A 13,803-nucleotide genomic window follows, 5' to 3' on the forward strand; every position below is an offset into this window, starting at 1 on the left:
GTGGTGTACCTCGACTTTCAGAAAGCCTTCGACAAGGTCCCACATAGGAGATTAGTGGGCAAAATTAGGGCACATGGTATTGGGGGTAGGGTACTGACATGGATAGAAAATTGGTTGACAGACAGAAAGCAAAGAGTGGGGATAAATGGGTCCCTTTCGGAATGGCAGGCAGTGACCAGTGGGGTACCGCAAGGTTCGGTGCTGGGACCCCAGCTATTTACGATATACATTAATGACTTAGACGAAGGGATTAAAAGTACCATTAGCAAATTTGCAGATGATACTAAGCTGGGGGGTAGTGTGAATTGTGAGGAAGATGCAATAAGGCTGCAGGGTGACTTGGACAGGTTGTGTGAGTGGGCGGATACATGGCAGATGCAGTTTAATGTAGAGAAGTGTGAGGTTATTCACTTTGGAAGTAAGAATAGAAAGGCAGATTATTATCTGAATGGTGTCAAGTTAGGAGGAGGGGGAGTTCAACGAGATCTGGGTGTCCTAGTGCATCAGTCAATGAAAGGAAGCATGCAGGCAGTGAAGAAAGCCAATGGAATGTTGGCCTTCGTAACAAGAGGAGTTGAGTATAGGAGCAAAGAGGTCCTTCTACAGTTGTACCGGGCCCTGGTGAGACCGCACCTGCAGTACTGTGTGCAGTTTTGGTCTCCAAATTTGAGGAAGGATATTCTTGCTATGGAGGGCGTGCAGCGTAGGTTCACTAGGTTAATTCCCGGAATGGCGGGACTGTCGTATGTTGAAAGGCTGGAGCGATTGGGCTTGTATACACTGGAATTTAGAAGGATGAGGGGGGATCTTATTGAAACATATAAGATAATTAGAGGATTGGACACATTAGAGGCAGGAAACATGTTCCCAATGTTGGGGGAGTCCAGAACAAGGGGCCACAGTTTAAGAATAAGGGGTAGGCCATTTAGAATGGAGATGAGGAAGAACTTTTTCAGTCAGAGAGTGGTGAAGGTGTGGAATTCTCTGCCTCAGAAGGCAGTGGAGGCCAGTTCGTTGGATGCTTTCAAGAGAGAGCTGGATAGAGCTCTTAAGGATAGCGGAGTGAGGGGGTATGGGGAGAAGGCAGGAACGGGGTACTGATTGAGAGTGATCAGCCATGATCGCATTGAATGGCGGTGCTGGCTCGAAGGGCTGAATGGCCTACTCCTGCACCTATTGTCTATTGTCTATAAATCCAGTGATTGTATGTGGCCTTAGCACCGCCTCAGGTATCAGTCACTGCTCAGTGGATGGGTTGTTCAAGGATGGAGCAGGATCTTTCTGTCCCCTGACAACCCCTTGTCCCCTCAATGACTGTAAATGGCTTTAATAGGTGAGGCTGTGTCAGATGAAGGCGGGGGAGACATCCGAGGCAGGGTTAGGGTTCTCTCACTTGTTGATGGCATGCCAGATCTTCTGAGCATCATCTCTGTAGTAATAATTGGGGATCGTTTCCACTCCTCGAGCAGCCAGATTGTCTGGGAGACACATGGATTGGTAGGTAGCGCCCACCAGGCCACGCCGCACGATCTCCACGGTGGCAGTTCCTCCGGAAGAGAATGCCTGGAACAACAGATTAAAAACCTCAGTAGAAAGTCATGATGCAGTTCTATAGGATCCTACCTCCTCCTACTCCTAACCCGAGATGCTGTCCGTCCCGCTGAGTTACTCCAGCACTTTGTGTCTTTGGTGTAAACCAGCATCTGCAGTTTCTTCCTACACTACTCTGTAGGACATTGGTCAGCCCACATTTGCACATCACCCAACATTTGATTTTACAAATTCATAATTTTGATGTCCAAAATTCAGAATTTTACATCAAAATCCATAATTTGGCGCGCAAAGCAACTTTTCAGCAAAAAACAGTATGCACGCCAAATGTGCATACGCGTTGTGCTACATTCATGTGTGAAAAACGACTATTATTTCCAACAGTCGGTAATTCTTGGACTACATGTACAATGTCAGGCCGATCATGAGTATATTCTGCTATTTATAGAAAGATTATTAAACAGAAAAACCTTTTACATCACAAAGAAAAATGTGCTTTGTTTTGTTTCTTCTATTTTGCTTTTTCATTACACATCCCAATTCTCTTGGTATTGAATAAAAGAACAACGGTCATAAAATGTATGACTAAGTTATGAAGTAAGAGTTTCATTTAAAGTTGCACATTCCTAATTTCATTGAAGACATACTTGCTCCAGTGGTCTTCAACAGTAAATCACAACGGTCCATGTCACCCCCTCCACCCACTCGACTCCCCTTCCCCCCCCACCCACTCTCCCCTGCCACTCTATACCCACGTCCACTCCCACTCCCCTCCTCCCCTCCCAACCTCACTCCCCTCCCCCACTCCCTCTGTCCCCCCACCCCCCCCCTCCTCTGCCCCCCACCCCAATTCACCCACCCCATCCTCTCCCAACATCAACGGGCCTCACGCTATGCAGCGAGGCCGGGCTAACGCCGAGGCTGGGCGGCGGGTGAGGCAGGGCCTGACCTTTGAGAGGCGGGGCTGGCCGCGAGGCGAGGGGCAGGTCGAGCGGCAAGGCATGTGTTTTGCAGAAAAATGTGAGGCGAAATCGGAATGGCGAAAACGATATAAGAAAGTGGAAACTTTTGGCCAAGTTGGGAAGGGTTGGGAGGGCTGCATTTGGAGTGTTGTGTGCAGTTCTGGTCGCTCCATTACAGGAAAGATGTGGAAGCTTTGGAGAGGGTGCCAAGTAGTTTACCAGAATGTTGCCTGGATTAGAGGGTTTCAGCTACAGGGAGAGGTTGGACAAACCCGGATTGTTTTCTCTGCAGTGTTTGAGGGGAGACCTGATAGAAGTATGTAACATTATGAGAGGCATAGATAGGTTAGGCTGGAAATAGCCAACACTAGAGGGCGGTAGAGGTTAGGATGAGAATTGGAGGCTGAGGTGAGAGGGGGAAAGGTTTAATGACAAGACCAAGCACAGGCTCGGCGATCGTTTCACTGGACACCTCCGCTCAGTCCGCCTAAACCTACCTGATCTACCGGTCGCTCAGCACTTTAACTCCCCCTCCCATTCCCACACTGACCTTTCTGTCCTGGGCCTCCTCCATTGTCAGAGTGAGGCCCAGCGCATATTGGAGTAACAGCACCTCATATTTCGCTTGGGCAGTTTACACCCCAGGGGTATGAACATTGACCTCTAACTCCAACTAACCCTTGCTTTCCCTCTCTCTCCATCCCTCCCCTTTCCAGTTCTTCCACCATCTGTTTACTTTGTTGTCACCTTCTCCCAGCTAATAATGATGTATTCGACATTTTCCTTGATTTGCATCTCTTTTGATCTCTTACACTTCCTCATCTCTCAACTCCCTCCCCTGACTCAGTCTGAAGAAGGATCTCACCCATTCCTTCTATCCAGAGATGCTGCCCGTCCCGCTGAGTTATTCCAGCATTTTGTGTTTATCTAAAGGTTTAATGGAGATGTGCAGGCCGTTTTGTTGTTTACGTGGAGAGAGGTGGGGGCCTGGAACGTGCTGCCAGGCGTGGTGGTGGAGGCAGATACGGTAGTGGTTTAAGATAAGCACATAGAAATGCAGGGAATAGAGGAACATGGATCGTGTGCACGCAGGTGGGATCAATTTAACTTGGCATCATGTTCGGTCTAAACATCTTCGGTTCCTTTGCTCTACTGTTCTATGAAACCTCAGCGGTTCCGTCTGAAGAAGGGTCCCAACCCGAAGAGTTGTCTGTCCATTACCTCCCTCCACAGATGCTGCCTGACCCAGAGTTCCTCCAGCACTTTGTGTTTCACTGCAGACTCTAGCACCTGCAGTCTCTTGTTTCTCCAATTCTGAAGAAGGGTCTTGGCCCAAAATATCACCGTTCCGCAGAGACCGTTCCCTCCGCAACTCCCTGGTCCACTCGTCCCTTCCTACCCAAACCACCCTAACCCCGGGCACTTTCCCTTGCAACCGCACGAGATGCAACACCTGTCCCTTTACCTCCCCCCTCAACTCCATCAAAGGACCCAAACAGTCTTTCCAGGTGAGACAGAGGTTCACCTGCACCTCCTCCAACCTCATCTACTGCATCCGCTGCTCTAGATGTCAACTTATTTATATCGGCGAAACCAAGCGCAGGCTCGGCGATCGCTTCGCTGAACACCTGCGCTCGGTCCGCATTAACGCAACTGATCTCCCGGTGGCCCAGCACTTTAACTCCCCCTCCCATTCCCAGTCTGACCTCTCTGTCATGGGCCTCCTCCAGTGCCATAGTGAGGCCCGCCGGAAATTGGAGGAGCAGCACCTCATATTTCGCCTGGGCAGTTTGCGGCCCGGTGGTATGAACGTCGACTTCTCCAACTTCAGATAGCTCCTCTGTCCCTCCCTTCCCCTCCTCCTTCCCAGATCTCCCTCTATCTTCCTGTCTCCACCTATATCCTTCCTTTGTCCCACCCCCGACATCAGTCTGAAGAAGGGTCTCGACCCGAAACGTCACCCATTCCTTCTCTCCCGAGATGCTGCCTGACCTGCTGAGTTACTCCAGCATTTTGTGAATATATCACCTATCCATGTTCTCTAGGGATGCTGCCTGACCCGCTGAGTTACTCCAGCACTCTGTGAAACGTCACCTATCCATGTTCTCCACAGATGCTGCCTGACTCACTGAGTTACTCCAGCACTTTGTGTTTTCCATGTCAGATATTCCTTTGTTCCCTGGAAGTATTTTTTTTAATGGGATGCACATTGTATTTAAGAATTTAGAATGAGGGCAGCACAGTTGCACAGCGGGTAGAGCTGCTGCCTCACAGATCTAGAGCACAGGTCCTGTCCATTCTGAGTACGGGTGCTGTCTGTGTGGTTTCTGCCTGGGTTTCCTTCAGGTGCTCAGGTTCTCTCCCATATCCCAAAGACGGGCGGGTTTGTAGGTTCATTGGCCTCTGTAAATTGCCCCCTAGTGTGTCGGGAGTGGATGAGAAAGTGGGATGACTTAGAAATAGACCCTTCTTCAGAATTGGAGAAACAAGAGAGTGCAGGTGAAGAGGTGATCGATGGTCAGCATGAACTCGGTGGGCTGCATCTCGAAACTAAATGATGAATTCTTCCTTTAACTGTTTGCCGTTGTTAATCCTGTGCCAAAGCTGCAAATGTAATGGCCAGAAACTGAGTAATTAAGTGGAACAGCCAGGATGGGCCAGGGTGAGGGGTGTGGGGGATAGACACTGAACACTCCCCTGCTTCTCCACTAGAGCCCAGGCCAGCACTGAAGGTGTCACCACAGGATGGCTGCAGATGGGCAGGCTGGCTTTGATCGGTGATGTCTGCCAACACAAATTCATTGCCACAGACGGCTCTGAAGGCCAAGTCATTGGGTATTTTTAAAGCGGTGATCGAAGGATTCTTGATTGGTAAGGGTGAGAGGCAGGAGAATGGGGATGAGAGAGAAACAGATAGCCATTATAAATGGGTGGGGTACTTCATTCAATGGGCCAAATGGCCTAATTCTGCCCTTACATCTTGCTGTCTTATATAGACCACTCAAGTATCGAATGGACATTGAATTCTACAATTTTTGGTAACTAAAAAACCTCACCCCTCCTCCTTTCTTTTTCACTCTCTCCCCCCTCTGGACTCGCACCTAAGTCTTCCCCCCTCCCCTTCCACCTACATTCAATAGACAATAGTTGCAGGAGGTGGCCATTCGGCCCTTCGAGCCAGCACCACCATTCAATGTGATCATGGCTGATCATTCACAATCAGTACCCCGTTCCTGCTTTCTCCCCATATCCCGACACCGCTATCTTTAAGAGCTCTATCTAGCTTTCTCTTGAACGCATCCAGAGAATTGGCCTCCACTGCCTTCCGAGGCAGGAATTCCACAGATTTACAACTCTCTGACTGAAAAAGTTTTTCCTCATCTCCGTTCTAAATGGCCTACCCCTTATTCTTAAACTGTGGCCCTTGGTTCTGGACTCCCCCAACATTGGGAACATGTTTCCTGCCTCTAACTTGTCCAACCCCTTAATAATCTTATATGTTTCAATAAGATTCCCTAACATCCTTCTAAATTCCAGTGTATACAAGCCTAGTCGCTCCAGTCTTTCAACATACGACAGTCCCACCATTCCGGGAATTAACCTAGTGAACCTAACCTGCACGACCTCAATAGCAACAATATCCTTCCTCAAATTAGGAGACCAAAACTGCACACAGTACTCCAGGTGCGGTCTCACTAGGGCCCTGTACAACTGCAGATTCTGACCAGATTCTGAGCTTCCTTGTGTTAAAGGACTGTTTCGTGTTGTATGACTCGACAAGTCAATGACTGTGAAATTAGGATTTCTGAACAGCCAATATATCCTAAATACTTCCAATAAAAATATGGAATAACAGGCTCACCTGATCAAAGACCTCACCTTCGGAGAAGAGGCGATCCCTCCCCATAATGTTGATGTGCAAAGTATATTTCACATGAGGCATCAAAAGCTGAAAGGTGAAAAGTTTGAACTTACTTTGAGCAACGTTAGGCAAGATAAAGAGGTGACAAACTTCACCGTCAGTCAAAGTGTTGAAGGGCGTGTGAAGTGCCTCGGATGTAGATGGGAGGGAACTGGACAAGGGGTTGGCGGATAGGATGGAATCGAGATGAGCTCAGTGGTAAAGAGCAGGCAGACAATGAGACTGCCAGGGGGCAGTCCTGCTTGGAGAGTTTGGGGAGGAAATAGAAGTGAGCCGTGCGAGGCTGGGGAACCATGAGGTTGGAGGCTATGGAGGGGAGATCGTCATAGGCGATGAGATTAGAAAAGTCTGGGAGATGACGGCCTGGTGTTGGGGTCCATCTATGGGTCATGGTCATGGGGTAGGTTTGTGGAGGTGTCTTAGAGCTGGCGCCTGGCCTCAGCACTGTGGAGGGTCCTGACATGAAACGTCACCTATCCATGTTACTCCAGAGATGCTGCCTAAAGGCACTGAGTTACTCCAGCACTCTGTGAAACGTCACCTATCCATGTTACTCCAGAGATGCTGTCTAAAGGCAATGAGTTAATCCAGCCCTTCGTGTCCATCACCGCCATTCAGTTGAGCTTCGTGTTGAGAGGGACTGGCACAAGGGAGAAGTGTCATCCCAAACCCGGCCTCATTAAGTGAAGTGCTCCAGTGTGCACTCGCTGGGATGCAGGGAGCAAACACTCTGCCACTGGTGGAGACATCACAGATGTGTGGAAGACTCGTTCTGATGGGCATCATGAACACACTCTCAGAAACATTCACAGCAACGCTCAAAACAGCAACCTCCAAATCCCAGATGTTTCTACTTGTGGAGGGGGGGATAAGGGGGAGGAAGGTGGGGGCTTGTGGGGGGGAAAGGGGGATGGGGGCTGTCGGGAACGGTGTGGATGGGGACATGTGAGGGGAGGAGGGGATAGAGGGTGGGAGGGGGAGAATGGGGAGATGGAGGGGTAGGGGTGGAGGGTGAGGTCATGTTGAAGGGGTGGATAGAGGGAGGGGGAATGGAGAGTGGGGGAATGAGGGAGGGGAACATGGTGGAGGGTGGGGGGGTAGTTGCTTGTTCCTCTACACTCTGCAGTAAGTGAGGTAGACACTCCTCCCACCAAGTTCTCATCGGAGGGATCAGGATATTTTCTTCCCCTTTGCTCCTGCTATTGTTCTTGAGTTTGACCTGATTGTTTTGTTTAAATCTGATCTGATTGGACAGCAAACAAAACAAAGCTTTCACTGAACCTCGGCAGTAACATTCGTAAATCTAGATCTTAATTGATTTAATCATAAACGTAAAGGTGCTGATGGACGTTTTTGTAAAATTGTGAAAGGCGTTATTTACTCAGAATCCTTTTCGCATGGTGGAAATATCAAATCCTAGAGGGCAGAGCTATAAGGCGAGAGGGTCAATGTGGAGAGGAGTTGTGCAGGGCAAGCTTTTACTTGATACAGAGGGTGGTGGGTGCGTGCAATGCCCTGCCAGGATGGTGATGCAGGCAGATTCAATGGTGTTTTTTAAGAGACTTTTAGATAAGCACATGGAAGTGCAGGGAATGGGGGGATATGGATCATGTGCAGGCAGATAGGATTCTGTCCAGGCATCATGTTCAGCACAGACATTGTGGGCTTTAGGGCCTGTTCTGTACTGTTCCTTTAGAAAGACACATGGTCAGGCAGGGAATGTGGGGGGGGAGGGGGGGGGGGGGGGTATGGACCAGGTGCAGGCAAAGACTGACATCATGGTTACACAGATGTGATGGTCTGAAGGGCCTGTTCATGTGCTCTACTGTTTACTTAGACAGGCACAGGGTCAGGCAGGGAATGGGGGGGGATATGGACCTTGTGAGGGCAGAGGGCATTAACTAGATTGGCATGGTGGGCACAGACGTGATGAGCTGAAGGACCCGTGTCAGTGCTGCACGGTCTACATTTGCATCGTCACTCTCGACTACAACTGCTGTGGACATTGGAAGAACAGTGGCCGTGGTGTGAGTGAGAAGGTTAGCTCCACCGTCATAGTGTAGCAAAGCTGGCGGCTCTCTCTGCTAACTGCTCCAAAGCTCTGCTTTGTTCACAAGACACTGCGCTTGACCTGGGAGTACCTTGAATATCGGGTGTGCACTTGTGAGCTTGCGTAAAGTTGCGATACAGAAGACTTCACCAAACAGGTGTGTCCTGAGCAAGTGTGAGACCAGCTGGTGAACCTGCGAGTCAGCGTTGCGGACCCAGATCTTGGCCAGACGCCAGTCCAACTCTCTGTCGCTCGGCAGAAATATCGGGCACTCCGGCCCAGGGTGCTGGCTGATCTGTCAATAACACAATTCACAGGTAAACCCAAGGCAAGCGGAATGACATGAGTGAGACAGGACAGCAAAGAGCAGAGGTGACACAGCGGTAGAGATGGTGCCTGACAGCACCAGAGACCCAGGTCTGATTCCACACTGTATCTCTAAACTAAACTGAGGACAGCAGCATGAGGAGGAATTTCTTTAGCCAGAGGGCACAGCCTGAGAATTAAAGGACGTACCCGTAGAACGGAGATGAGGGAAAATCTATTTAGCCAGAGGGTGGTGAATCTGTGGAATTCATTGCCACAGACGGCGTAGGTTTAAGGTGAGGGGGGAAAGATTCAATAGGAACCCGAGGGGTAACTTTTTCACACAAAGGATGGTAGGTGTCTAGAACGAGTTGCCAAAGGAAGGAGTTGAGGCAGGAACTATTGCAACGTTTAAGAAACATTTAGACAGGTACATGAATAGGACAGGTTTAGAGGGATATGGGCCAAATGCATGCAGGTTACACTAGTGTAGGTGGGGCATGTTGGTCGGTGTGGGCACGTGGGACTAGTGTAGATGGGGCATGTTGGTCGGTGTGGGCAGGTGGGACGAGTGTAGGTGGGGCATGTTGGCCGGTGTGGGCGGTGGGACTAGTGTAGATGGGGCATATTGGTCAGTGTGGGCAGGTGGGACTAGTATAGGTGGGGTATGGTGGTCGGTGGGGGCAGGTGGGACTAGTGTAGGTGGGGCATGTTGGTCGGTGGGGGCAGGTGGGACTAGTGTAGGTGGAGCATGTTGGTCGGTGGGGGCAGGTGGGACTAGTGTAGGTGGGGCATGTTGGTCTGTGTGGGCAGGTGGGACTAGTGTAGGTGGGGCATGTTGGTCGGTGGGGGCAGGTGGGACTTGTGTAGGTGGGGCATGTTGGTCGGTGTGGGCAGGTGGGACTAGTATAGGTGGTGTATGGTGGTCGATGGGGGCAGGTGGGACTAGTGTAGGTGGGGCATGTTGGTCGGTATGGGGCAAGTTGGGCCCAAGGGCCTGTTTCCACGTTGGATAACTATGGAGGCCTAGAATTGTCCAATTCAGAGAAAGGAAGAGCAAGACAGATGAAGAAACAGTCTCAGACATGCAAAGCCTAAAGAACTTCATCAGCTGAAGACGAGAGTTGCATTACTTTGAGAATAGCCCTGGAGGAAGAGTGAGAAAAGGGGTGTTCAGGAAGGATGCAGGAGCAGGGCTGGTGGGGGCGGGAGAGACCGTACCTGGATGGCAATTGGGAGTAGTCCGTTCATTGGATTCGCGTACAGAAGACACATTGGTGCTGCGAGATATTCGTGCCCGGCTACCGGATTGGCTTTAATCCCATCCAGCATCTCGTAGTCAACAAGGTATATATTCCCTTTCTGTAATGAGAACAGGACCTGACATGTAAAAAGAACTGGTGGACTACGTCAGCAAGCAAGTTCCACATGCAACAGAAAGCCAGGAAGGAGGCAGTCTTGTTTCCAAAATTCTGCTGCAAAATCATCTTGTTAATGACTGTTGAGTTCATTAATGCTTGCACACTTGTTGATTGGCAACCTCAGACTGCAGACACAAAGCTGGGTCAGTCCTCGTTTCCTTCAAGGGCTGGTTGCAATATTGGAGGCTTGCCTGGACTGGAGGGCAACAGCTACAGGGAGAGGTTGGATTGACTTAGATTCTTTTCTCTGGAACGTCAGAGGTTGAGGGGAGACTTGATAGAAGTGAATACAATTATGAGAGGCGTGACTTGGTCATATGGATTCAGAACTGGTTTATTCATAAAGGACATTTATTCATAGAAGGCATTTGGAGCAAAGCGTGCAATTCTGGTCACTCCATTACCGGAAAGATGGAGGCTTTGGAGAGGGTGAAGAGGGGGTTTACTCGAATGCTGCCTGGATTAGAGGGTTTCAGGTACAAGGGAGAGGTTGGATAGACTCGGCTTGTTTTCTCTGGAACGTCAGAGGTTGTACTCCACGTGTTCGCTGATGGTGGGAGCCGTGTTGCGACTGACCTGGGCTTCCTGCTGCAGACTAGTATTTGGTCCAAGAAAGGGGCCGACCATTGCCTCGGTCACAGGGAACTTTTCTGGAATCTCTTTACACTGTTTGATGAGAATGGGGTTCAATCCGTTCAGGAACTGATAACCAAATAACCAGTCGTCTTTCCAATGCTCATTCACATAGTCTGATGAAACAAAGCAGACACACGTTCATCTCATCCGACATTGGAAGAATGGACATTAGTTCGAGTTTAGTTCACAGATGCAGCGTGGAAACAGATCCTTCAACCCTCCGAGTCCACACCGACCACCAATCAGCTTCACACTAGTTCTATGTATCCCACTTTCTCTTCCATTCCCTGCACACTAGGGGCAATTTGCACAAGCCAATTAACCTACAAACTCGCACATCATTGGAGTGTGGGTGGAAACCAGAACACCCAGAGGAAACCCACGAGGTCACAGGGAGGACGTGCAAACTCCACACACACACACACACGGACAGCACCCGAGGTCAGTATCGAACTCAGGTCTCTGGCACTGTGAAGCAGCCACTCTACCAGCTGCGCCACCGTGCCACCCAACTTCATCAATGTATGGCAGTAAGATTTCTTGCATTAACCCCATGGCACTGTGTCCGTCTCTCCCACTCAACAGATTCTCAGAGGCTACATGTCACTTGGAGCAGATTGCCACTGGACAGAAGTTCAAGAGGTGTCAGATGAGTCTGGGAGACTTTCTGCTCCACTGGCCCCTCCCCTCACCCACGGGACGACTTGGCCCCTCCACCTCTGGCTTCCCAACCAGTGGCAGAGTTTCCAGCAGTGTTGAAGTCGTGCCCAGCCTGAGTTGGCCGCTGTCCTCTTGGCACCAGTGTTGGTGGTGGGCAATACAGGGAAGGGCATCACAGCCCTGCCCACCACCCACAACCCCCTACAGGGAGCTCCCCACACACAGTGGTTAGTGACAATGCGGGTGGCGGCAGTTCTGTACCAGCGACAGTGAAACCATGGGATGTTGAGTCCATAAGTCCATAGGTATAGGAGCAGAATTAGGCCATTCGGCCCATTGAGTCTACTCCACCATTCAATCGTGCATAATCTAATTTTCCCCCTCAACCCAATTCTCCTGCCTTCTCCCCATAACCTTTGGCACCCTTAATATTCAAGAACCTATTAATCGCTGCTTTAAAAATACCCACTGACTTGGCCTCCACAGCCGTCTGCCGTAATGAATTCCACACATTCACCACCCTCTGGCTACAGAAATTCCTCCTCATCTCCATTTTGGAGATCCATCCTTTTCTACTGAGGCTGTGGTCGGAGAAGAGAGGTTTGGGCAGCTGGGACCCAGGGACTCAGGATCTGAGGAAAAACGTACCTTTGACTGAAGTTGTGTAGGTGGAAGGCTGAGCCTCAGTCTGACTCTTGTAGGTGGAAGGCTGAACCTCAGTCTGACCCTCAAGCGGAAACAGCTTTGAACTGCTACAGAAACAAAGACAGAAGCAACAGGTTCAGCCGGACATGAAGGACTGCCGATGTCAGGCGTTTGCTTCACAGCCATCCAGATGTTTTGGTCGACCCAACCACAGACCACAGCTGGAGCAGGGGGCGGGGGGCAGCGGCCGGCGGGGGGGGGGGGGGGGGCAGGGGCCGAGGGGGCAGGGGCCGAGGGGGCAGGGGCCGGGGGGGGGGGGGGGGGCAGGGGCCGGGGGGGGGGGGGGCAGGGGCCGGGGCGGCGGCCGGGGGGGGGGGGGGCAGGGGGGGGGGGGCATGGTCGCGGGGGCATGGTTGCGGGGGGCAGTCGGGGGGGCAAGGTCGGATGTGGTCAGTCTGGGGGGCAAGAAACAGTGGCACAGCGGAAGAGCTGCTGCCTTGCTGCACTTACAGCGCCAGAGATCTGCGTTCCATCCTGTCTGTCTGTACGGAGTTTGTACGTTCTCCCTGTGACCGCGTGGGTTTTCTCCAAGATCTTTAGTTTTCTCCCACACTCCAGACGTACAGGTTTGTGGTTTAAATGGCTTGGTATAAGTGTAAATTGTCCTTTGTGTGTGCAAGGTAGTGTTAATGTGCAGGGATCGCTGGTCGGCATGGACTCGGTGGGTCGAAGGGCCTATTTCCATACAGTATGTCTGAACTAAACTAAATCTGGGTTAAAGACAGAGTGGGTCAGAAGCCGGGCTCTGTGCGGCCAGAGGGGGTCACATGTGGGCCGAGGGCAGTGGCCTGGAGATACCACTGACATGTACATGATGTGGCCGCCAGTGGGCTGCAGGACTGAAGGATGATTTGGTGTCGGCACCATGCACAACAGGAATGGGTGACATTCTGGGTCGGGACCATCCGTACACACTCCAGGATCCCAACCGGGCCCATTTTGAGCATCGCCCCGTGACGTTCCAATACTTACGTCTCCTCGATGGTGAGGAGAATGCCCATTGGTCTTTCAAGTGGGATCTTGGCATTTATCGGCAAGTCCTTGGCTTTATCATGGTGGATTTTTTGGGGCCAACCTGGTGCATAAACAGCCCACCTGAAACATCAGATGTGACTTTCCTTAAGGACGCATGAAAGTATTCAGTAATTCAGAGATGAATCAATTTGTTGTTTGTACCGATATCAGCACTAACACATCAAACAACCGAGCCGAAGCACTGAGTAAATCTCTGAGACACAATAGAAAAGGTAGCATATATAACATGGACCGGCACAGGAACATGCTGAAACATGCCAAGTTAAACTGATCTCACCTGCCTGTACATCATCCATATCCCTCTATTCCCTGTACTTCTATATTGCTAAAAGCCTCTTAAACACCACTATTGTATGTCTTTACCCCTGGCAATGTGTTCCACCCCCCCCCTCTCCCAGCACACCACTACCCCAGAACAGACCCGTCCCCCAGCACTGGCCCCCTCCCCCTGCACTGCCCCCTCCCCCAGCACTGCCCCCTCCCCCTGCACTGCCCCCTCCCCCTGCACTGCCCCCACTACCCCAGCACTGCCCCCCTCCCCCGCACTGCCCCCTC

General features: G+C 50.9%; 1 protein-coding gene across 1 annotated transcript in view; it reads right to left on the reverse strand.

Moving 5' to 3' along the window:
- Positions 1–13,803, reverse strand: part of LOC144609676 (polyunsaturated fatty acid 5-lipoxygenase-like) — a 34,612-nt gene that overhangs the window by 13,300 nt on the left and 7,509 nt on the right. Inside the window, exons 4-10 of the mRNA XM_078428179.1 lie at positions 13,186–13,308; positions 12,157–12,260; positions 10,789–10,961; positions 10,013–10,153; positions 8,577–8,780; positions 6,376–6,462; positions 1,394–1,563 (exon numbers count right to left, since the gene is read on the reverse strand). Of these exons, the coding sequence (XP_078284305.1) occupies positions 1,394–1,563; positions 6,376–6,462; positions 8,577–8,780; positions 10,013–10,153; positions 10,789–10,961; positions 12,157–12,260; positions 13,186–13,308 (1,002 nt within the window). The remainder of the gene's footprint in view (positions 1–1,393; positions 1,564–6,375; positions 6,463–8,576; positions 8,781–10,012; positions 10,154–10,788; positions 10,962–12,156; positions 12,261–13,185; positions 13,309–13,803) is intronic.

Source organism: Rhinoraja longicauda, chromosome 34, assembly GCF_053455715.1.
Source record: "Rhinoraja longicauda isolate Sanriku21f chromosome 34, sRhiLon1.1, whole genome shotgun sequence".
Lineage (NCBI taxonomy): Eukaryota > Metazoa > Chordata > Chondrichthyes > Rajiformes > Arhynchobatidae > Rhinoraja > Rhinoraja longicauda.